A 25088-nucleotide genomic window follows, 5' to 3' on the forward strand; every position below is an offset into this window, starting at 1 on the left:
AAGTGAAAAATGTTTCCAGAGCGTAGCCGAATTGAGTGCAGTACAGAAACATTATGAGGGTGTCAGAAAGATTGATCACTCCCACCCAAAGACCCTCCTGAACAGCTTTCTGAACAGCTTTTAGTTCTGGTTCAACTATCTCTGTTCTGTTGCCTTTATTTGAAGGATCGTGGTTTTGCATTCTCATGGATGTTGCCATATTCATATCACCATCATCTTATCAGGAGAAACAAAGAAAAACATATACTACATTCGCATCCTTTACTCTGAAAAGATTGTGGGTCATTTCTACTGTGAGAGCAGCACATCACATATCTGAACTGGATCACAAACCAAACACACTTACTAACGTGAGCAGAGCTCATTGTCTCTCTATCATCTAATGTCTTCTAGATGGGAACTTAACTAGTACTGCGCCAGGGACGTCCAAAAACCCTGACTCACCAAAATCTGCCCAGCACTGCGGTGCTTGTGTTTGTGTGTGTGTGTGTGTGTGTGTGTGTGTGTAAGAGAGAGAGAGAGAGCAACAGGAACACAGAGAGACAAAGAAAATGTTAAACAGCACTTTGGTTTCTTTGATCTGAGAAAAAAAAGGAGGAAAAGAAGAAAGGAGCACAAAGGAAGAAGACAGTAAAGGGTGATTGTGAAAGCAAAAGTATTGTATTATGGAATTGCTGACTCATGGGATTAGACAGCAGAAGGGACTAGAATACGATTCATCAATCCACAACCAAAGGTTGCCGTGACATCTATATATATTTGTCTGTCCGTCTATCTATTAAACTCTTAGGAACACTTGCGATCAAGCATCATGAAAAGTGCATGTCAAATCGATATCTAAAATTTCTTCCATCTATCAAACTATCCGTCCACCCACTCACCCTGACGCCCATGAAGCGATCCCGCAGCACGATCCAGGACAGGAGAAAGACAAAGGCTTTGTTACAGCAGAAGAGGGCTGATACATCGGTGCTGTTGATCTTTCTCAGAGCCTGAAGGTACAGGTAGTTTGTCAGAATCCACAGCAGGCCGAAAGGGGCCACTTTAGTGAAGAACACCTTCGCTGTTAGTCCGTCGTCCCCGAAGAACCGACAGCACTCTCTGAAATATCACATACACAAACATAAAACATGAATTTACAACCCTCTCGAAACCTCTCTCTGTCACACAAAACACCCAACAGATAGTTAGACCAATTGAAAACAAACTTTTAAAACTATATTCCCTCATTGAGAAGTGTCTGTGTGACGTGTTCTGATGAACAGATACACACAGAGCTACCATATATATTTGGCCATTATGCTAAGAGTTGTCCTCAGTTCACTTCCATGTTAGATAATGGACTCTAATTACAACTGGGAGTAAATTGCTCAGCTCTGCTGAAAAGTCCAGCATAAACCAGCATGGATTCCAGTGTGGTTAGTGCTGGAATAGTGCTGGTCTAATTGGTGGACCAGCATAGTCGTGCTGTTCTCAAGCAAAATACTGATACTGATTCTATTTACAGTTGATTTCATCTAAGGCTGTGTGGCTGCGAGTCAGTTGTGGTTGTATTTCTGCTCATCTCTTCTCTTTTTTCTGTTCTTGTTCCTCTTATCTTCGGTGATTCTGCTTGTTAACTGCAGGTCGTCACTAATGCTCAATCAGCACTTGTAGAGAGAATCTACTTTATTTCACTAACTTGCAACATTGCTTCAGATTGGGGCTATATGAAAACTGAGCAGTGTTTGTTAAAACACTGGGGATTTTACTGTGTAAACATGTAACCAGCAACATTTTTAATTTATTAAATAATTAATTACAATTAATTGTCTTGGTCTTTAACTACGATCACACACTAAGAAATGTGATGGTCCCAGCATGTAAAAGATAATTTATGCTTGTCATGCATTGCTGTCCTTGTGTGATATATAGTATGAGAGTGACTGTAGCGCTTCCATGTACAATCAGGCAAATTGAGAAGTCCACCTCTCCATCAGGAAATTGGACTAAACCATTTCATTCAGGATAGGTCACGCAGGTCATTCATTCAACTTCATTCACATCTCTTTTCAGTAATTTCAGTGATTAAAGTGTCTATTAGTTTAGTTTATGTAAACATCATGGGTATTATTGAGATTTGTCTTGGTTTAAGATTCATTAATTTGGTTTGGTCTATATGTGATTCTTGTTTTATGCAAAGCAAAGCATGTCTTTGGCTTTTTTCACTGGATTTTGGATATATTTAATTGTTCCTCGAGGGAAGTAACTATTTGCATATTTTTATGTCGGACACTATTTTTGTATGACTACCCCATGTTTTTAATGGGGGAAATACAAAAAATCTCTTCCTTTTAGAGTCTTTGAAATGTATAAAATTGTGAGAAGTTCTAAAAAAAAAGTGATTGTTTTGCATTTAAAGATGTTTTTAATTAATTAACTGCTCAATCTGGCTGTATGACATTCAATATTTGTTAAATGGAATTTATTGTGTAAAGGTGTTGGGAATATTGCCTTTTCGCACATGTCTCCGTCTGCCATATAGCACTTTGAATTGCCATTGTGTATGAAATGTGCTATATAAATAAACTTGCCTTGCCTCAAGTTTTTTCTTTTATTGTATGGTAAGAATGTCTTGTATGTTCTAGAAAAACTTCTTCATTGTCTCTATTACATTTACAGGCTTCAGCAACTGTCATCTACCTCTGATTTTAGAGGAAAGTTGTGGGTATGGCTTATTTAATAGCACTGTTATTCTGAAACAAAAAAAGGATGTTGATCCATAAACATATACTTTAAGTGACATTGTGCATGAATATGGTCCATTTTCAATTTAAAGCTTGACATTTTCCAGGGTCCAAGTTTTTGTAAAGTGTATCCCAAGTCATGGCTGGTTGACATCACTTTTTAAGATCAACATATTAAATGACCCACAGAAATAGAAAAAAACATGAATATACCTATAGTAGGAATCTTTATTTCTATTCTCTAGGATTTTAAACGGTGCTAGATGTAAAAAAACAGAAGCTTCTACTATTTCATTAGGCTTTGGATAAATGAAGTTGGCTATACTGCATCTTTCAAGTAATCCATTACTGTAACTAAAGGCACTTCATATTAACCAAAAAATGTCTTTCTGCCTTTTCCCCCTCCATTTTTACAAAGCCTTTGTTCTTCACTGCTGGCTCTTGAGTCTTCAGGTCCTGCACTGCAGTGCTGCTAATATTGTTTTGCCCTGTATGACAAATTGATTTGGCTTTTCCTCATTTAACACAAAAGCATTTGTTAAATTATTAAATAAAAGAAGCATTTCACAAGAATCTACAGTATATTTCACTTTCCAAACACTCTTCCTAGACAGAGCGGAAGATACTTTCCTTTAATGACTCTGTTTAAATAAGCAATGAGTCTGCTTAGTATTCAGCACATACAAGATCAAAAGATAAACCTGGAGAGGACAACCCGTCTGTGAATTACGGCACAGAATTTCCTAAGTGTCCCCCCTCAACAGAGATTAAGGTCACAAAAAGGGATTTCACTAAACAGATTCTCCAGGCAAACGCAAACCCCTGCTCTGCTATTCGCTCAGCTGCAGAAACTGCAGTAGTAAGCTGCATGCATTTCCCCCCTGAAAAGGCAATCCCAGAATGCATTACTGGATAAGCACAATCTCACAGGTCCAGATTTTTACCTGAACCTCTGTTTTGGTGTCTGTCTTTCAGGGCTCTTGCACAGGTGGCCAACGTAATACAGAGGAAAGAAGAGGCAGTTCCATGTGGTGGCGAACCATGTGAGAGTGAAGGGTGCGTCGTACTGCCTGAAGGTCAGCTTGGCCAGCTGGGTGGAGCCTGCCCATGACGAGCACACGCACATCACCATGGCAACGCCCCATATTGCTTTTCGCACCTGGACGGCCGTCACTCGCACGCAGCAGCGTAATCTCTGCTTCCCCGTTCCTGACTCCACCCCTGCTCCGCCCACCATCGCCTGTCCATCGGCGGTGCCCATGACGGTCTCCCTCGGACGCTCCTCCCCTGCAAGCAAACAAAATGACATCAGCTGCTGATTTATGAGACCATTTATTTTCATTTTTTTATTATGGTTTGGTGCAAACAGACAATCAAATCATTGTAAAAATACTCCCCCCCCATATATGAACTGCAGGGTTGCAGTATTACTACAATCTATGCAGTGAAATGTGACGTTTTCAGTGATGCAGAACAAATGAGGTAATCTGGATGCAGTTTTTCAGCTGCACTTGCTATTTTTGTAAATATCCCATTTACCACAGAATCATACAAAAAGAGATTTCTCCAAATTTTTGGCTCTCATGATGTGTTTTTCATTTGGTTCATCTTATGAAAAATTGCAAGTTTTCCTTTCAGAACTCTTCAAAAGATGGAAAGACTATATATATTTTTTTAAAATCTTTATATATATATATATATATATATATATATATATATATATTGCATTACATATTTTTTTAATAAAAAATTCTCAAATTCCAATTAAATATAATTCCAATAAAACAGTTTCTATTTAAATTAGTGCTGGGCAACGATTATTCGTGATTAATCACATCCAACATAAAAGTTTGTGTTTACATAATATATGTGTGTGTCCTCTGTGTAATTATTTTGTATAGCCTATATAAATACACACATATGCATGTATACATTTAAGAAATATTTGCATGTATATACTGTATATATATTTATACATAATTTATATTATGTATAAATATAAATATTTTATATATAAATAACACATACATATAAATTTTTTTTTTTTTCAAAGTTATATCTGTTTGTATTCTGCTGGTTGCCACCCCATCTACCCATTTTTCTTTTACTGTACTTACATTCTCACCTACCTACTGTTGTTTTTTGTGCTGTCTTTGTCAATTGCCTTTATTGTTGTTTGTTTATTGTAAAGCGTCCTTGAGCCCTGGAAAGGCGCTATATAAATAAAACATATTATTATTATTATTATTACATGCATGCGTGTGTATTTCTATATACAAAATAATTATACACCGTACACAAACATATATCATGTAAACACAAACTTTTATTTTGGATGCGATGAATCGCGATTAATCGTTGCCCAGCACTAATTTAAATATTTTTAAAATGTAATTTGAATGTGTTATGTTTAGTTTATCAGTATTTTAGTTTTGGTTTTTCTTGTTTGACCTGCCTGTAATTTCCTTGTCTGTTTCCATGGTTTTTCATTGATTGATTAGTTGAACACCTGTTGCTTGTTTCTTTGATTTGGTTTTGTTCTAGGTGTGTTCCGATCTACAGGGTCCCTACGCAGTGTTCACTGCTCCCTACTCCCTGAGCATGGGATATCCGTTGAAGTGGACTTCGCTGACAATAATCGCTCATTTGGAACGCCCTGCAACGTCATCAAAGAAAGGCAATGATGGGGTCATACAGATTATGAAATAACATGAATATTGTCATTTACTGTACATTCAAATTTAAAATACACACACAAAACACACATTATGTTGTTCTTTTTTAATAGATATAATCAAATCTTATATGTTAAAGTCACACTATGCAGTTTCCGTTTTTCTCAAACAGCGACCCCTAGAGTTGCTGTGGAGTACTTGTATTTAACGTTACTGTCGCAAATACCAAGTCGTCTCTGCACTCTTCCAACCACGCTTTCTTCGTTTTCTTTGCCAACTCTGCCATGATTCACGGCTGAAATGCGTGCTAGTGTCTTCCATAGAGCCTGCTTCATATGTTGTTGATGTATGTGACGTCATGCCGTAAAGCAAGTCGTGATTCTCGCGAGATTTGGCGGGGCGCCACTCTCAAACTTGAGTTGCTGGTTTTACAAATCTTGCATAGTGTGCCTTTAATTATAAAATTGTATGACTATTGCAGCTATCAATTGACTATTACTAACAAGTTTGAAGCTGTACTTTAACTGTCATGCCATACGAAAATAAATTCTGATTTGGTTAACCATGTGCATATGCGTTCCTAATCTATGGTCTTAATAATTGAATTGTAGTGGTCTCATCTTGTGCGCTTTCTTTCCCACATAATAAACACTCCAGAGGTAAATGAAGTAAAATAAAAAATGACAGCGCCTCAGCTGCATCTTGCCACTTTTACTTTGTCATACCTATTCATACAAAATAATATGCAAATGTAAAATTCATCCAGGCATAGCCATTCATAAATTCTCTAGTTTGTATAATAATAACAACATTTATGAATACTCAAACCGCATAGGTAAACTATAAGAGCCATTTAAAAACACTTTTAACGGCTCTGCTCTATCTTTAGTTCTGACTGGTGATGTGGTTCTCAATGACAGTTGGGTGATTTTTCTTCTCCACTTCCTGTGAAGGTATGTATCGATATTCCCTTATTCCCTATGCCGTTCGCAGTGCCCTTCGAACTGAACACGTTCGCTCCCTTCGGATTGGAATCTCACTTAAGATGGTGAAACATTTCACAGTCCACAATGTAATGCACCTTCTGTTTAGTTGGTTTTTCTGTTCTTGTTTTTTGGAAGCCCAGTATGCGGAGAACTTTTATTTCATGTTAAATTTTATGTGAATAAACCATAAATGTTGCAAATAGATCCTGCTTTGATATCATCTCTGCATCAGCGCACTGTGACAGAAATACTGAACCACAAAAATGGATCTAGTGGCAGTTCATAGCAGTTTTTGTGGAAACTGTGGTAAAAAAAAATCTGCATTCTTTGATGAATAAAAAGTTTGAAAGAACAGCATTAATTCGAAATCTTTTGCAACTTGTAAATGTCTTTAGTGCACTTTTGATCAATTTGATGCATCCTTGCTGAATCAAAGTATTCTTTCTGACACCATTTTTGTCGAGCATTTCAGTATTACATGGGTTTTCAGATGTTTTAAAAATCCCTGAAATGACATGAAAGATGTCTAATCCATAGACTTCCAAAAATTGTCTCTCGCCAAATAAATGAAACATCACATTCTCACCAGCGTTCCCTGAAATATCGAAGAAGCAATCAAAAGCACAGCTTACTGTGCTTAAAGTGTCAAGGGGAAATGCTTGAAAACCAAGAATACTTTATAAAACAGGAACTCTGAATGGAATCTGTCTGAAGTCTCTCAAGAACTGCAGTGCTATTGTTCAGATCAGATAAGCACATCTCAAGCCCACCATCAATTCATAAACGCTCTTAATGGCTCTTAATAGCCCTTCATCTATTCACGCGCAGAATAAACGAGTGGAGTAATCACTCTCCCTGCGTCTGGTGGAGGATTCAATCTGTTTATCCATGAAGAGAAAAAGGTGCATCCTCAGTGCTGAAGCATCTGATTACTCTATGAAACACAATAACATACTTAACAAGGTAATGATAGATGATTTTTCATTTGCAAGGCTATTCGCACGAAAGTAAACACTCAAATACATTGTTCAGAATAGCATACTAACAAACATACTAACTAGATTCCAGTACGTGCAGTATACAACAAGCATACTGCACCAAATACTGTATCTCATGTTAATGTTTTTGAAAGAACACTCAAGGTCCTGTTTAAAGCTGGTATTGATGCGTTTTGGGCGATCGGATCACAAGTAGACAACCTCTGGAAGTGTTTCAAAAAAGTGGACAAGCTTAAAGCGTTTCAGACCCGTTTACACCTGTATTTAGCATCTTCTACTTGATACCGGATTGACGGAAACAAATGAAGTCTTCTTAATACCAGGGAAGCTCACCAAAGCTACATTTGATCAAAAGCAGACATTACTCCAGTCTTCAGTGTCACATGATCCTTCAGAGTCACATGATCCATCAGAAATCAATCTAATTATGCTGATTTGCTGCTTAAGAATTTTTATTTATTTATTATTATCAATGTTGAAAATGGTTCTGCTACGTTATATTTTTGGAAACTGTGATACATTACATAATATCTCATATAAATCTTTTGGTCTCTTAACAGTATAGACTACTTTTCTAGAATTTTTCAGAAACATGGCATAGCTGAAAGCTTCCACTTAAAATGAAAGAGCTAAATCATCATATGTTGGCCTAATATCACAAAATACCCTGAATCCTAATCTTTATAGCAAGTGATTTAAAATGAAAGATGATTTTCTCTTGAGACCTTCTAATTCATAACCAACAGCCTATAAATTTCACACAGACAGATTGAGTGAAGACTGTAAGACAGCACCCTATTTGTATTTTAGGAATTTTTACATGCACAAGCTTTAGAGCTCTTCTCTTTAGAGAAGCTGCATGTCCCAAACTCTCAGAGACTCTTTAAAGCAGCTTAATTATTTGCTGGTATTATATACGATTTTCTGTTTCTGCTGATAACTCTGAATCCATGATTAAACCTTTAGAGTTCACCAGTCCACCCGAACACACTCTTTAACCTTCATGTATCTGCATGCATCCTTTGGGATGAGCCTGGAGAAGCTTTCAACATCCAAACCACAACACAACAGCATGTTCATCCATAGATCTGCCTCTGTTAACAGAAGCTACAGTTTCCAAACAGAAAGAATCAAATAACTCCTAGTCAAACAACACCACCCACAGTGTATGTGTAAACCGAAACTATAGTGTACACTAATCTATATTTACACACACACACACACACACACACACACACACACACACACACACACACACACACACACACACACACACACACACACACACACACACACACACACACACACACACACACACACACACACACACACACACACACACACAAGCAATGGAAGCTGTTGTCATATCATACACCACAGCAAATGAACAATCTGTTTTATTTCCAAAGATCGTTCTTTGGTAAATTCAACCTTACATTTGGGCCTCAGTAGTCTAAACAAAAGCAATACTTTTAAAATTAGAATATAGCAAATATGACTTTTTTTGCATGTTTTTGAGACCATTTTAATTGCAGTCTGGAATCCTACAGAGATCATAAAAAAAATGAACAGTGATCTCATACCTTTCATAAGCAGCGCTATTTGTCAAGAGTTGCTGCAGGGCACTTCAGTATTACACTGAGAATAAGTGTGTTCACCTGCACGTCAAGCGCAGATTTGCTTGTCTTTGAAAACAACAACAACATGCCACATTCACTGACATCTGAAAGGATGAAGAACAGCCAAATAAACTCAACCAGGAAGAGGAATTTTAAATGGCAAAATCATATAAAAAAAAAAAAAAAAAAAGCAAATATTAGTAAGTGCACTGAATCTTTATGGGAAACCCAAAAAGCCATGAGGTGTATTTTTCATGTCAGATATTTCAAAGGACTCAACCTCAAAGCTCTTTTAAATGACCCATGAAATGTAAAGTGTTCATAGATGTGTGAAGCTACCCTTGAATACAAAGCATATCAGTCACTGCACTCTCCCAGCACTGTCTGTTTTCAACCCGACGCACCACTTCCCAGTCCCCTCATAATGACCTGCCACTGTCACTGAGTATTTAACATGTGGGTAATTATCTAAAAGCAGAAAAAAAAGTGTTGTTACCATGGAGACTTATGATGTGATAGAAATCTCTGGAGACACATGCTAATATCTATAGTACTCAACATGCAAGCTCAGCAGAAATCTTAAAGAAATTTGCACTGTGGAAGAAAAGAGTAAATAAATAAATGTAATATATATATATATATATATATATACATACATACATATATATATATATATATATATATATATATATATATATATATATATATATATATACTAGCTTTATAGAATTACAGTCTATCGCAGGACTTTTATAGAGCGGATGTAGGCAGTGCCGCACCCGCCATTTAAGTTCTCGAGGTCAGGCAGACAGTGACTGACAGTTTCAGGACCTCGGTAATTTTTCGAAGTGCATATAATGAAGGTTGTGAAATAATTGCCTAATGTTAACTCTACTTTGTTGCTGCTATGATATTGCATATCGCCACGATAACCGACTTCGTCTGAGCTGCTTTAGGGGCCGTTCACATGTTTGCGCTCTCACGTTCGTTATTTTAAATGTGTAGATGCGCGAAAAGTGCGCCCAAATAGAGAGCGACGCCGTCGCAACGCTCGCTTGTTTTCCCAGGCAAGGTAAAAAAATTCAAAAAAAAAAAAAAAATTCAAATCAAAGTAGGCTTTAGGGCTTTATATTCACAGAAGGTGCGAGCCGAGCGCGAATTCCAGCGCGACGCTTTACGACACGCTTTCAGTTAACGGTCTTAAAGTGCGAGTCTGGCCTTCGAGATTTAAGTAGCTAAACCAAACAACTGTTGAGGATAAAACTATTAAACGAGTAACAGAAACCATCAGTTTGCAAAGACTATCAATCAAAGCTCAGCTTTGGGAGACTGCGAGAAGAAGAAAGAGAGAATGGGATGGAGATGAGAGAGGAAGGGCAGGTAACGTTATTGCATTCTGTGCCCATGAGATTAACATTATTACAATGGTCCTATTTAACACATATAATGCCATAATAGTTGTATTGTATAAATATTAATATTTGTAAATGGTCCTTTGGTGCTGCAATGATATTGCATATCGCCATGTCACGATAACCGACTTCATCTGAGCTGCTTTAGTTCACATGTTTGCGCTCTCACGTTCGTTATTTTTACACAGAATCCGATTCATTCACCAACTTAACAATGTTTTATTACCTCGTGTAGTATTGAGAAAAATCACATACTGGAACATAAAACCTTTTTTTTTTTATATATTTTTTTAGTTATTTAAAACATAAGAATAATAATGGTAGACCTGTAAAAATAAATTCAATAAAACATATAGAGAGCGATAATGTAAAATAGTTGTGACAATCATTACTCCAGTAACTTTATTTTATTTGACTTTACTAGGACCAGTCACCGGGGGGCGATCGAGACGTTTTGGCTTGACTTTTCAGGGCTTGTGCGGCACGCTTGATATTTACATATTACTCGTAAACTAGATATTGCGAATACATGTTTGCTTCAAAAATAAAATAACTGCTTTAATTTTTCATTGCACTAACGTAAAAAGGTGTGTGAAATATTTCTTGTCAGATGATGAATAAACTTGATGAAAAACATACAATTAATTTGATAATTTGTGTACAATATTTGGCTTAAATCAATCAAACGATTGATCAGTTGATCCCTCCTAATTTCATGCCTTTAGTAGTAAATCCGTTTTATGACAGTTGGTAAAGATATTTTAAATAATTGAAAACATTTATAAATGTAAGTGCATAAATAAAAAATTGGAACGCTCATTAATTTGTCGCCCCAATATTCAGTATGTCAGGTTTGATTGTTTTTTGTGCCTAGACATCACAATTATACTGTGAGGACAACCTATATTTATAGTTCGGATACTGGCTATCAATGTGCATGACGGTAGGCAAAGTTAAGGATAAGAGCTGTAAGTTAGACAACAAGTGGGTTATAGAACTGTTTATGAGAAATCTTGAGCACATAAAAATAATAATAAAAACGTTAATTTTAAGAAGGTTTACTACTGTTGTGACAAGCATTCTGAGACATATGCAAAATACTCGCGTTCTTGCGAAATGATTGGCCATTTCGTTTGTCGTTGTTTACGTAATGCCCCGCCCCCTCAGTGTGTCTGCAAATCAGAAGCGGGGAATGTCAAGTCAAGTCAAGTCAAGTTTATTTGTATAGCGCTTTTCACAATACAGATTGTATCAAAGCAGCTTCACAGTATTAAATTAAAATAATACAACAAAGTTTGTTTCAAGAGGAATTTATTGATTGATAAAATTAAATTAAATATCCCCAAAATATCCCCAACTGAGCAAGCCAAAGGCAACAGTGGCAAGGAACCGAAAAACTTCATCAAGTGACCTAATGGTGTCCTAAAACTCCATCAGGTGACCTAATGGAGAAAAAAAAACCTTGGGAGAACCCAGGCTCAGTCGGGGGCCAGTTCTCCTCTGGCATTTATGAGCTAGAGGCCGGATTGTAGTTTGAACTGTAGGATTATATGAATGCCTGGCTGAAGAGATGCGACTTTAATCTAGTTTTAAACTGGGAGAGCGAGTCTGAGCAACGAACAGTATCAGGAAGACTATTCCAGAGTTTTGGAGCCAAATGTGAGAATGCTCTCCCTCCTTTGGTGGTTCTGGATATCCTAGGTATGACCAAAAGCCTTGAATTTAGTGATCTTAAAGAGCGCGATGGATTATAGGGTGATAAAAGATCCGTTAAATAGACTGGAGCTAAGCCGTTTAGGGCTTTATAGGTCAGTAGCAATACCTTGTAATTAATACGGAACTTTATAGGTAACCAATGCAGTGATGATAAAATCGGTGTTATATGATCATATTTTCTTGATCTAGTAAGAACTCTAGCGGCGGCATTTTGGACTAACTGTAGCTTGTTTATTGAGGATGCAGGACAACCAGCTAATAAAGCATTACAGTAATCTAGTCTCGAGGTCATGAATGCATGAACTAACTTTTCTGCATCAGAAACTGATAGCATATTACGTAGCTTAGCAATGTTTCTAAGGTGGAAAAATGCTGTTTTTGTAACATATGAAATATGATGTCAGGGAATTAGATTAAAAAATAAATCAGGTGTTTTTTTTTTTATGTACATCATTGTTTAGCGCATACAGTATTTAGAAAATAACATTATTTCATATTAATTCGAGCTATTGTAAAATTAAAATTATAATACATTTCATAATGACAGTTCAAAAAAAGGCTAATGTTAGACTTTGTAATCATGCTATTTTCTTATTCCATATCAGTGATGCATTGTTTAATTATTTCTGGTTTGTCCTATCAGTAGCTTAAAGGGGTGGAACGGTCATGTAACGTTATTCGTATTGAACCGAAACGTACGGGCGTCATGGTTCGGTGCTTAAATTTACACGGAGAATACACGGTATAAAAATAAATAAAACTCGCGTGCAAATCAATTAATGTAATGCGGAACTACTGAGAGAGGGAGAGGGAGAGGGAGAGGGAGAGGGAGAGGGAGAGGGAGAGGGAGAGGGAGAGGCGTGGGCGCGATCGAAAAGTCGCAAAGTGTTTACTTATATTTGTGTGTGTGCGCGCGCGCGCGCAGAGGCGCGTGCTTTCCAATTCGAAAAAATGGAGAAAGAGACTGAGTCTGAGGCACCGCCATCATCAATTAAATAGAGAAGGTGTGGGTAAAAGAAAGACTGGGAAAATGAATATTTGTGGCTAAAAGGTGTTGAGGGGGATACATAGAGGGCTTTTTGTGACCTTTGCAAAATGTCCTTCTCAATCGGACATGGAGGGGAATACGATGTCAAACGACACAGACTCACGGAGACTCACAAGAAACGTGTCCAACAGAAAGAGACATCCAAATCTATGGATGCTTTCCTCCGACCTAAAAACGACTTTCTAGCTGACAAAGTGACTGCTGCAGAGGTGACGAGTGTGTATCACACTGTCCTACACGCTACATCATATCGAGCAGGAGATTGTGGCACAAAGCTAGCCCCAACCATTTATCCGGACTCGGACATTGCCAAGAGGAAGGCCTGTGGTCGGACGAAGGCAGAAGCCATTGTCACGGATGTGCTTGCCCCTACCTCCGTCGAAGATTGCTTGAAAGTCCTCAGAAGACCACTGAATGAGCAACGAGAGGCAACAACCAAAGGTAAAGTTAAAGTTATGTTCATGGATGTAACATTGTTGTGTGTTAGCTATTTGTCTAACGTTAGCTAGCTAATGTTAGCTAATCATCTTCTTCTACTGGTATGTTAAAAGTCAACTTTTCCTTCAGTTCACTGAAATTGCATCAGTAGCTAACGTTAGCTAACATAATGCTGCTCATCCATGCCTTCGTGAAACCAGGCTCTGTGTATCCTTACATGATTGTGAGCAACATTTCGTTAATAACATTGGTTATCTCCCAAACTAAACAAACAAAAGCAACTATAATTTTTGAAAAGGTATAAATATTTCTATAGATAATATTTATATAAAATCAATAATGATCAAAACAGTAAAGCAGTCTCTTGTGTTTTTTATAATAATCTGTTTTTAGAGAATCTCTTTTAAGTTCATCCCATCTGTGTGTGTCTCCACAGCCCACACGCCATTCTTCTCAGTGGCTTCAGATGCCTCCAATCATGGGACCACCAAGCTCTTCCCACTGTCAGTGCGTTACTGGACGCCAGACTTGGGGGTACAGACGAAGGTCCTTGATTTCTATGATGACAGTGATGAAACATCTGCCGCGATCCACAACCAGATAGTCACCAAGCTGGAGAAAAACGGACTGGGACTAGACATGATATCTGCGTATTCCGCTGACAATGCTAGTCTGAATTACGGGAGATACAACTCTGTCTTCCAGAAACTGAAAGAGAACAACAATTGCATTTTGAACGCAAACTGTGTGGCCCACATCGTTCACAACAGTGCAAAACACGCAGGAGATCGGCTAAATATCGACATAGAAAATGTCGTCAACAAGACCTTTAGCCACTTCTCCTCATCTACCAAACGAATTGATGAACTTAAGTCAATTCACACCTTTGTGGAGATAGAGTACCAGTCCCTGCTTAGACATGTGCCCACAAGATGGCTGAGCTTGTGGCCTGCAGTGAAGAGGCTTCACGACAGCTGGGCTCCTATCAAGACCTACTTTCTCTCATTGGGAGAGGACCAGTGCCCAAAGTCACTATGGCTGCTGTTCAAGGATGACCAGGATGGTGAGGGCAACCCCCTTGATCTACAGGTAATTCATTTTAATTGCACTCAACTTTTTTTTTTTCATCTAAATATTATTACATGAAACAGGGATTAGAGAAATGATGATAATGCAAACAGTGCCAGCACACAGTATCATTGACTCTCCTTACTACTTTTAGGTTTACCTGTCCTTCCTTAGCAATGCGCTGAAAATTTTCCACGACACTGTGCTGGTGCTGGAGCGAGAAGATGGGACTGTCTGTGAGCTCTACGATATGATGTTCACCCTAAAAACCAAGCTACAGCAACGACAGAGTGATGGTTTCTTTGGGGCCCAGATGGGTGTACTCCTCCAGCAGTTTCCAGACAGACAGGCAGCTGTGCTCAGAGAGGACATGTGCAACTTCTACCAGTCCTCTCTCACCTATCTGGAGCAGCGCTATGACTTCTCAGACTCCAACTACCAGAAGAAAGTGGCTAGCCTGGCACTAAAGAAGAGCCCATTCAACTTCTCCCATCTCTGTGAAGCTGTAGAGGTCCTGCAGCTAAGCAAGAAGTTGGACATGGATGCGCTATATGATGAGTATTGTGTCGTTCTGCCACACCAACAGGCCATCGTGCAGACTGGAGCTCCAGTCGTGGAGAAGTGGGCCACCTTACTCACACACACACACACACACACACACACACACACACACACACACACACACACACACACACACACACACACACCAAACATGACAGCATTAGCTTTCTTTCCTCTTGAGTGTACCAATCACCAATGCTTCAGTGGAGAGGGTCTTTTCACTGATGACAGGATGCTGGACGGACACAAGGAACAGATGTTCTGTAAACCTCATCAAGTCAGAAATCCAGGTGAAGAGCAACTTCACATTCAGTTGCAAGGTCTTCTACACTTATGTAGTGAAAGAGAAGCTTCTCCTCAATGCTGTACGCTCCAACAAGAAATACAAGTTCAAGAAGAAACCTGAAGGTAAGAAACCTAGTTATGTAAGACCCCATTTGTCTAAGATGAAGTTTGATTGATTTTGAATATTGGTGGACTGTCTACAGGGTGTAATGTGTCAAATGTGTCACTTTTAGGAAACAGTAGCCTTTAAGGTCAAAATATGTCATTGTTTTGCATAGGATTGTATCTTGGCACCTTTTTGTATTGTTGTCACCTTGTGATGGTGATGGGTTTGCACTCCTCTGTCTATACTGGAAAACCATTTGGAAGCTTATCATAAAAATGAATGTTGCTTTAATTCTGTCTCTTATCTTTCTTCCTTATTTGATTCAGATGCTGGTGAAAAGGTTTGAGTCCTAAAGGTGTCCCCAGAACACTGAACAGTTCCCCCCCCCCTGCGCCTGCCTTTACTAACATGCAAGTTCACCATCCTTCCTCCCCCTTCTCGTTCCATGGACCTCTGGAGTTGTGAGTTAAGACTTTTTTTTTTTTAACTGTTCCTGTGGTGTTGAGCAACTACAATTCCTGTTAATCCTATACTTTTATATTATAACTTATTTAAAGTGAATAAATTGTAACGAAAAATAAATAAAATTAAATAGCTAAAGTAAATTGTAAGTGGAAGTGCATCTGTCAATTCATTGAATGTTCAAAATATTATGAATCTTTATTTAGAAAAAAATACACATTGGTTGGCCTATTCATGAGCATACATCAGCAATTACACGTTTAGGAGAATAGGGCATTATTAATATACCATGTAAGGTGGTATGTGCTAGAAATGGGTAAACCACTTTCAGTGAGTCTGCCCGTGGGGCAGTCCCACATTGTCCCTCAGAAACATACCCCTTGTCCCCCCTTGGGCTTATTAGCAGGTGGTCACCCTGTGTACGGAACATTTTATTTTTTTTAAGCGGAAAATGTATTATTTTCAAATATATGCATTTATAGTGTGTATATAAACAAATATATATTTTATAATGACATAACTATACATATACATGTACATTTATATGTTTTAAATACAATTATGATTACTGTAGTAGGCTAATATATGTAGCAGGGCATTCAGTTACTTTTGAAAGGACAAAAATAAAGTGTCCGTGTATTTCATTAGACTTTAACTTTGCCAGCTATAAAAAAATCTAGCATTTCCTCACGTGTTAGCACTGATTTTTAGTGACAGTCGATATGCTTGGGCCACTGGTGATGACAGTCCCCTGGTGATGACAGCTGAAAGAGGGGGTTTCATGACCCTTTAAGTAATTTATTTTCCTTTGGTGGTACAGCCTGAGACATGCACAAGCCTTCTGCATTTTTGTTTTGCTTTTCCCTCCATTGTACCGAACTCGCACCGAACCGTGATGTCTGAACCGAGGTATGAACCGAACCGTGACTTCTGTGTACCGTTCCACCCCTAATATATAATATGAAGAGTTCAGATGCAAAAGCCTATAAGTGCCATCTGAAATTTTCTTCTAGAATGATCTCGTATATTTAAGTTAAATAATTTCACTTAAATGGCAATGCAAATTACCTATTAATTGTCATTTAAGTGAAATTACTTAACTTAATATACAAGCTTTATAAAAATGATCATTCTAGAAGAAAATTTCAGATGGCACTTAGAGGCATCTGCACTCTTCATATATACAAAAATTATATATTATTGTTATTATTTATGAGAGAATAATATATATATATAATAATAATAATCATCATTATTATTATGAGAGAATAAAATAAATAAATGATATCTTATTTATAATAATAATAGTAATTCCATAGCTCTGCCCTGTACCATCAAAACAATATGCATGTGGAAAAAATAAGCATGTGATTCGGCTGCTATAAGGAGATGTTAATGAGACTATTTTATCATATTATCATCAATTAATGCAGTTTTTGCAAAGATATTCTGTGTAATTAACAGTGAGAGAAAGTCCTTGACTCTTGACTTCAGAAGGACGTCTTTAGCAGAACTGATGGAGTCTAAATCAGAATGTCACTTACTGCTAATGACTTGACCTTCTTTTTTTTTTACCTTCATAGCAATTTAAAATGATTTAAAAAGGTTCTCATGGAAGCCTTCTGATGTAATTTCTAAAGGATTAAGTGAAGTTAATGGCAATTTCTATTTCCATTTTTCACCATTAGACTGAGGTCAAGGAGGAAAGTGAAGAATTTAAGATAAAAAAAGTGTGAAAAATAGAGGGAATGTTCCAAGAATCTTACATTATTACTTACTTACTACTCATATTATTTACTACTCCTTTCTAAAAGTGGGATTATTCCATTCTGCTGAGAGACTAATGAGATAATTATGACAAAAGTATTACACTTATTTTATTTCATTTAAAGGGGTGGTTGATTATGATTTCACTTTTCTAACTTAGTGTGTAACATTGCTGTTTGAGCATAAACAACATCTGGAAAGTTGCAATGCTCAAAGTTCAAAGCAAAGGGAGATATTCACTTTTAAAGTTAAGGACTAGTGATGCACCGAAATGAAAATTCTGGGCCGAAACCGAAAATTTAGGATGCACTTGGCCGAAAACCGAAACTGAAGCCGAAAATGGCTTCTTTTAAAAACGTATACTATATATATATTTTTTTTTTTTTTTTTTTGATTATAATTTTTTTTTTTATTGCTTGAATTTAATGGATCTGAAATGAAAAATCATAATATAATAATCAAACTTTTATTAACAGTTACATAACAAAACATAAAATATTTTTAACAATAAATATAAATAATAATACCAAATAATATTATTCTTCAAGTTTTATGTTGCATCAAATAAAATAGTTTTTTAAAAGTTGTGCAAAAAAAGGGCTGTCACTTTTGTGAAAAAAATCCTGTTCGATTTTTGAGACATAAGTGTTCATTGAATCGTTAGTAAATTGCCTATATTTGGCGTTGATCCGTTTTCAACACCAAATAATGGCAAATTCACGGACAACTAAACAGGCATTAAGACGAACGTAAAGAGGGCGCTTGAGGGCACAAGTCACCAATGTGGACTGCCATAACATCAATGAAAAACATTACTGAAGGCTACATATTATGCACTATATTATGCAGAAACAGGCTGTGTGTGTGTGTGTGTGTGTCAGAACCATAGACTGTAAAAAAAGATGGACGACGCCCCTTCGCTCTCTTCCATTGATGAGAACTGAAGCCGCCAGAGTCCCGATATGGCGCTGACATATTGGAACTTGAGTCTGCGCAGTAGCGATTTCGGGACCAGACCTGCGCAGTAGTGAGCAGGAAGTAAAGCCGCGAAATCAACGCTCCGCCCTCACTCTTGCAGAATGCACTCAGGGAGAGTGGATTCTGCACACTTTTAAAAAAATTGATTGCAGTACGATGAGAGGCTTGTTAAAATAAAGTAAACACAATCTCCTCAGTCCTCAGAAGATCCCGAAAAAATGTCCGTTGGTGCTTCAGTGACTACTTCGCTCAGAGAACCTGTCAATCACAGCTGTCAATCATGACGTTACACCACCGCATCACGTAACTAACTAAAAATCAACTTATTTTTGAAACAGACACTTGAACTTACATCAGCGTGATAAAAACGACAGCAAATGAAAGAAACCACCTTTGGAAAAAAGATATTTGAAGTGTAATTTAATTGTTTAGTTGGTCTCACTATAGTTTAGTTGAATAACACGGGGAGGCGGGGCTTATGACCTATACTAGGACCAGTCACCGGGGGGCGATCGAGACGTTTTGGCTTCACTTTTCAGGGCTTGTGCGGCACGCTTGGTCAGAACCTGCAGTTGTTGTGTGACGCGCGTTTGCTGCGGGCGTATCGTGACGAGCTGGACGCGCTCCGAGAGAAGGCCGTTAAAATCGATTCCCTATTTTCGTTTTCAAAACTTGTGTTGGTTGGTCCGATCGATTGTGCAATAAGTGACAGCCCTCTGACATTCTTTGATAGGCAGACGCGTGATAACAGCTCGACCGTGAGTGAAACCTAAGCGCTTGCGCACGGATGGGAGGGGCGGGTGACATTCATTTTCGGTTTACGTTTTCGGCTGGTTTTTTAATGCAATTTTCGGCCGAACATTTTCGGCGGCCGAAATTTCGGTGCACCCCTATTAGGACTACAACAAACGGCTGGTAGGGACTACAAGACATTCCTCCAGGGTTAGTGACATCACCAACCCTAAAATTTACATAAACCCCGCCCCCGGAACACGATTTATAGATTATCAAGACAGAATATGCTAATCAATGACCAGAAGATAATTACACATAAGCTACACAAATTCATCAACTAACCATTCAGAAACGTCCTGTTGCATTCTACATGTTGTCACTTCTTCTTGAGTCTCTCCATCATTGACTCCGTTGACATCATCTGACTCCGGTTTGAACATAAAAGGCTAGTTTTTTTTGACATTTTCAGTGCATGTCTGTGAGGTAAAAGGACACAAGCTCTTGAAGCTCTGCCCTCTGTGCCGGGAGCATCAGCTCATTTGCATTTAAAGGAACAGACACAAAACAGTGCGTTTTTTTGCTCGCCCTCAAAAAGTGACAACTTTAACATGCTATAAAAAAATATCTGTGGGGTATTTTGAACTAAAACTTAACATACACACTCTGGGGATATCAAAGACACATTTTACATCTTGTGAAAATGGCATTATACCGCCCCTTTAAATTAAATTTGGTAGTATAAATTGTCAGTACAAATGAGTATTGTAAATTTTGTATAGTAGTATAAATGTAACATAAATTGATTATAAAAAACCCTGCCTTTAAATGCTGGTCTTTCACAAAGAGAATAATCATGTTTGGGGGTAGTTGGCATCAAAAAGTTTGAAAATGCCATAATTACTATTTTGAAGATTACAATAGTGTTTTTCGGTCATTGTTGTAAAACAAACAAAGAGAATAATTTGTCAAGACTCCAATTCGAAGCTAGCATTGCCATTCCCTTTTTTTATGCATGAACACTTCTGAAGGGTTCTATTTCAATTTCTATTTTCATGGGGTTTTATTTCATGGCTTCAAGTAACAGTTCTTCTTTTTGACAGGGAAGATTGAAATCGGTCTGCGCCAGAGGCTTGATGTTGAATCAGGCAAGTGAGTGTTTCTCACAAAAAGCATTACAAAATGAATCGACGTGTCAAGAGGAGCACAGACAAAGTGCATCGGCAATGAGGGCCGCGGTCAGGGCTCTCGGTCACAAAATGACATAAAAGTACAGCCTCAAAGATGTGACAGACTTGAATCAGAGCCTCTGTGACCCAGACTCAGCAAATACTGTGACATAGTGATCTTAAAAAAGAAAAGGAAAAAATAAGTGGCAGGGAATGACATTTGGTAGGTGCTGGTGTAATGAGCACACAATCTGAACCCAAAAGCAATGGAAAATTATTAAGATTTAATGAGTCATCTTTCACCCTACTTCCTGCGTTAGCCAAAATATGTCTACAGCCCACAATGGCGAGTCTTAAAAATGCTGGATGAAAAATAATGGTAACTGCAACCATCTTGAGGAAGTCATAAAGTCAGATGATTGCTTAGTGTGACTGCCACGAAATATGAGCCTTTTGTAGAAGAACAGATGCTCATGATTATCCTTATGATTCCCTATTCTAGGATAATAATGTGCCAATGCATGCTCATACATTCATGCATAATTTTGAAGTGACATATGCCTTATAACTGACTCTAAGACCGGGAACCAGACGCGAGTGGCACAACGCGACGAGACAAAAGACAATTGAACCCATTGTAATCACTAATACTGTCTACACGGGATGCAGTGCGACCTGACACGACAAATCCCTGACAGTAAACTGGTGTTCCGTTCTATTTTTGACGTAAAAATAAATGGAGGCTACTTCTACATTAATTTGGATACAACTGAAAATGGTGTTTGCATTTCAACTCTCTCTGTCCATACCAGCGTTTTCCAAAAGTTTCTCGTCCATGCTGAAACGTCGGAAAATTATTAAATCATCTTACTGTAAATGCAAAAAAACATAATAAAAGCTCACTGACATGATACAAAAGATCACCAGACATAATAAAGTTATTACGCTGTTCTTCAGTTCTGGCATGATTATTTTATTTAGCAAAATATCTCACCAATTACTTGTGTGACCTGGTCACACTCTATCGTCATTCCATGTAACGTAATAATCATCTAAAACGTAATTGCTCTCATGTTTTGCCGCAGAGCAGCAATTGTGAGTACATTTTTGTCATCTTTGCAGTAATGTACCTGTAATAGGAAGGTTGTAAAAAGTAACAATTATCTTTAGCTTTACATATAATATAGCCTAGCACATATACTGGTACAAACATAGATATCTATCAGTACAATGTGCCTTAGGGTACGATAACACGACAACGATGCACTAAAAATGGAAACGTTTTTTCCTTTGTGTTTTTCGCGTACAGACGACAACATTATCAAAATGATCCCGTTCACACAGATCCAGTAAAAAGATGAAAAACACTGTATTACACATGCCAGGCCAGTAGTTGGCAATGCCACTTTGTAAAGAAACACTTTGTGCCTATAGACACGGAATACGCATGATGTCACCGGTTTCACAAATGCACGTTTTTGTTGTTTACACTGAGATGATAACGGCAAAGTTTTTAAAAAAACGTCACTTTTTTTGCACGTTTTTAGGCCCCCAAAACACAGTTGTCGTGTAAATAAACGACCAAAACGCATAAAATGTTTTCAGTTTTAAATTGAAAACGGTGTCGTATAAACAGCCCCTAAAACTGCATCATCGCTTTCAAACACAGTTTCAAAAACAGTTTTCTCATTCCACACTACAATGTGAAAACAGCATTTTCAAATCTATCCACATAGGGAGAGTGTCTTCAAAAAAGCTATTAGCAGGACAAAAACACTGTTTCTCAATGTGGACAGAATGCCAAAACGTAGAGAAAAAATGTGTTTTTAAATGTATCCAGTTGGGACGTAGCTTAAATTGTGCACACACACCTAGAACCCTTTTCTTGCCCTATTTTGAACGCACCTGTGAGCTTTACGTAGTCTTTCGTAGCTTTCCTCCTTTCAATGTTTGTCTCTGCAGTGCAGATCTCTCTTGCTGATAACTGCCAGTTCTTTGTAGAGCCAACTCTGCACAGAGCTCAACCAGCATGAAAGAGCACAGCCTTCTCTGTCACACACGCAATACGGAGCAGGTCCATGCTATTTTGTAATGGCATCATGAGCGTGTCTGGGACATCAGTGAGTGCATGACTTCAAACAGTTAGAGATGAAATATGTTTGTGTTGCCATCTGGGTAACAGTGGTACAGCTCTGCAGTGCAGCATCCCATGGATTCGGGAACAGCACGGCTTTTGGTGGATTTCTCTACGTGTCCTTGAAGGAATATAGCCTACCATGTTGAATGCAAATTAAGCTCTGTTGAAAGAATTAGAGACATGTTGCCTATTATCACAGAAAACAATGGGTTTTTTTTTCATTGATTCATTGATTTTATGTTCAACTCGAAAATGTTCAGCAGGATTTTGAATGGGTTTCTTTTGCTTGTCTGAAATGATGAATGTTGAAATGATGGTTCCTCTGATTGAAAAAGAGACATTTGTTTAGCTATTTTCTACAAAAATACATATACTACCAATTCAAAGTTTTTTTCTTTCTTCGAGAAATTAATACTTTTATTGAGCCAAAAGTGAGAGTGGTGCTTAGTTTAGAATTTTACAAAAGATTTCTACATTAAATAAATGCTGTTCCCTACACTTCACTTAAAGCTTTAATGTATAATGCAAAGGTATTCATAATGTAAGATATATGATGCATTACATTTTTTCATAAAGTTGTTTCAGGTTGTTTATTGAATAGATCAGTATAATAATGTATCGGTTACAATTCACAAGATCATAAAATGCATTATAAGGTGCATTACAAGCCATAATTAATGCAATTAAAATACTTGTGATAATGCATTATATATAAAAGCTTTAAGTAATGTGTTTCCAGATTATTATTATTTTTCTTGAGCACCATGTGACACTGAAGACTGGAGTTATGATGCTGTACATTGCCAACACAGGAATACATAATTTATTTTAATATATTATCAGAATTTAAAAAAGTTTTTCACAATATCATTGTTTTGCTGCATTTTTTTAATCAAATAAATGCATCCCGGGTGAGCATAATAATTTAAAAAACATTTATTATATTTATAAAATATTTCATGTCAATCAACAGTGTGTCAGATGCTTAACCTGCATTTTACCTACAATATATCTTTAATTTTCAAAAAAAAATTTGATCATTAATCTCTTTATTATACAACAAAATGTACATGCTAAATTAGTAGCTTGGTGAATGTTTCTGCATTCCAGTCGTCCAGAATTGCTAAGAATGGCAGATGTTGTGCTGTAGCATGATAAAGGCCCTCATAAATTACTAATCATTTATGCTGACACCACCCATATGTTTTCAGACTCGCTGCTTATGGTCCGCAGTGGTGCTATTCCAGGTTTATAAAGTAAGAAGACAATCTCTTCCTATGCAATTAAAGAAAAAAAAAAAAAATTATTCAGCATCATGTTACAAGACACAGCAACTCACTTAAACATATAGGCCTGGTTTCACAGACAGGGCTTAGATTAAGCCAGGATTAGAACCTTAGTTAAATTAGGATATTTAACTAGCTTTTAAAAACATGCCTTACAAAACAAGGGCACTGACATATTTTAAGATATGCCAGTGCAAGTTGCTTTCAGTTAAAACAGCTCACGTATACATTTTAGTCTGGGACTAGCGTAACCCTTGTCTGTGAAACTGGGGGGTTGTGTCTAAACATTCTCATCATGGTCAGATCATATCCATCTATATGCAGAAATGTCATTTCTGGTGGGTTTATTTTTTTCAGCATCTGATGGGCAGCATTAGTCTGGGGATGATGATGATGCTACTGGAAAATATAGTAGACAGAAGTACTGACGCGACGTTTGTGTTTGTGTCAGTCGAAGTCTATGAAAACAAGTGGCTGTGAACTGTGTGTGTGTGTGTGTGTGTTTTGGTGCTGCAGGTCAGTGAACCCTGGAGTGTTGAGCTAGAGGAACAGATGCCCGGGATGTCACACTCTGTTGTGACCCTGCTCACGGCTCATAGACATGACAGAGAAAAGCATATCCCTGCCAGTCGCCCACTGTGTGTGTGTATGGCTGTGCACTGCAGTATTGAGCATCGGAGACGTTTAAGTGGATTGTTGAGTCATTGGCTCTTTTCTGTTGATCAAATACAAACACTGTTCAGTGACTAAACTGAACAGAGTCCAACCACCTCTCTGTCTCCTCCACAACAGCCTATAAATCCTGAAGAAAGACTGCAGTTTTACAGACTGGAGTCACGCCAGCGTTCTTGTTCTAGATCAATACATAATAGATAGAGCGTAAGTCCCCCGCTGAATCTAATTGATGAGCTAGCGCTGC

General features: G+C 37.7%; 2 protein-coding genes across 6 annotated transcripts in view; one reads left to right on the forward strand and one right to left on the reverse strand.

The window, feature by feature from the left end:
• Nucleotides 1-17159, forward strand: part of LOC309486962 (uncharacterized protein) — a 62332-nt gene extending 45173 nt beyond the window's left edge. The window contains exons 2-5 of one of the 2 annotated variants that reach the window (XM_082154476.1): nucleotides 12989-13621; nucleotides 14055-14707; nucleotides 14841-15655; nucleotides 15965-17159. In XM_082154476.1, coding sequence (XP_082010602.1) covers nucleotides 13228-13621; nucleotides 14055-14707; nucleotides 14841-15653 — 1860 coding nt within the window. In that variant the 5' untranslated portion in view covers nucleotides 12989-13227 and the 3' untranslated portion in view covers nucleotides 15654-15655; nucleotides 15965-17159. Of the gene's footprint in view, nucleotides 1-12978; nucleotides 13622-14054; nucleotides 14708-14840; nucleotides 15656-15964 lie in introns of those variants that run through there. The other variant, XM_082154477.1, reaches the window with a different exon arrangement.
• slc35f3b (solute carrier family 35 member F3b) overlaps nucleotides 1-25088 on the reverse strand; it is an 84433-nt gene that overhangs the window by 17927 nt on the left and 41418 nt on the right. For 2 of the 4 annotated variants that reach the window (XM_082154494.1, XM_082154495.1), the window contains 2 exons: nucleotides 3671-4013; nucleotides 882-1101 (listed from right to left, as the gene is read on the reverse strand). In XM_082154494.1, coding sequence (XP_082010620.1) covers nucleotides 882-1101; nucleotides 3671-4013 — 563 coding nt within the window. Of the gene's footprint in view, nucleotides 1-881; nucleotides 1102-3670; nucleotides 4014-5181; nucleotides 5383-22651; nucleotides 23044-25088 lie in introns of all 4 variants that reach the window. The other 2 variants (XM_082154497.1, XM_082154496.1) reach the window with 2 other exon arrangements.

Source organism: Leuciscus leuciscus (genome assembly GCF_965113295.1).
Source record: "Leuciscus leuciscus genome assembly, chromosome: 22".
In the NCBI taxonomy this organism is placed as follows: Eukaryota; Metazoa; Chordata; class Actinopteri; order Cypriniformes; family Leuciscidae; genus Leuciscus; species Leuciscus leuciscus.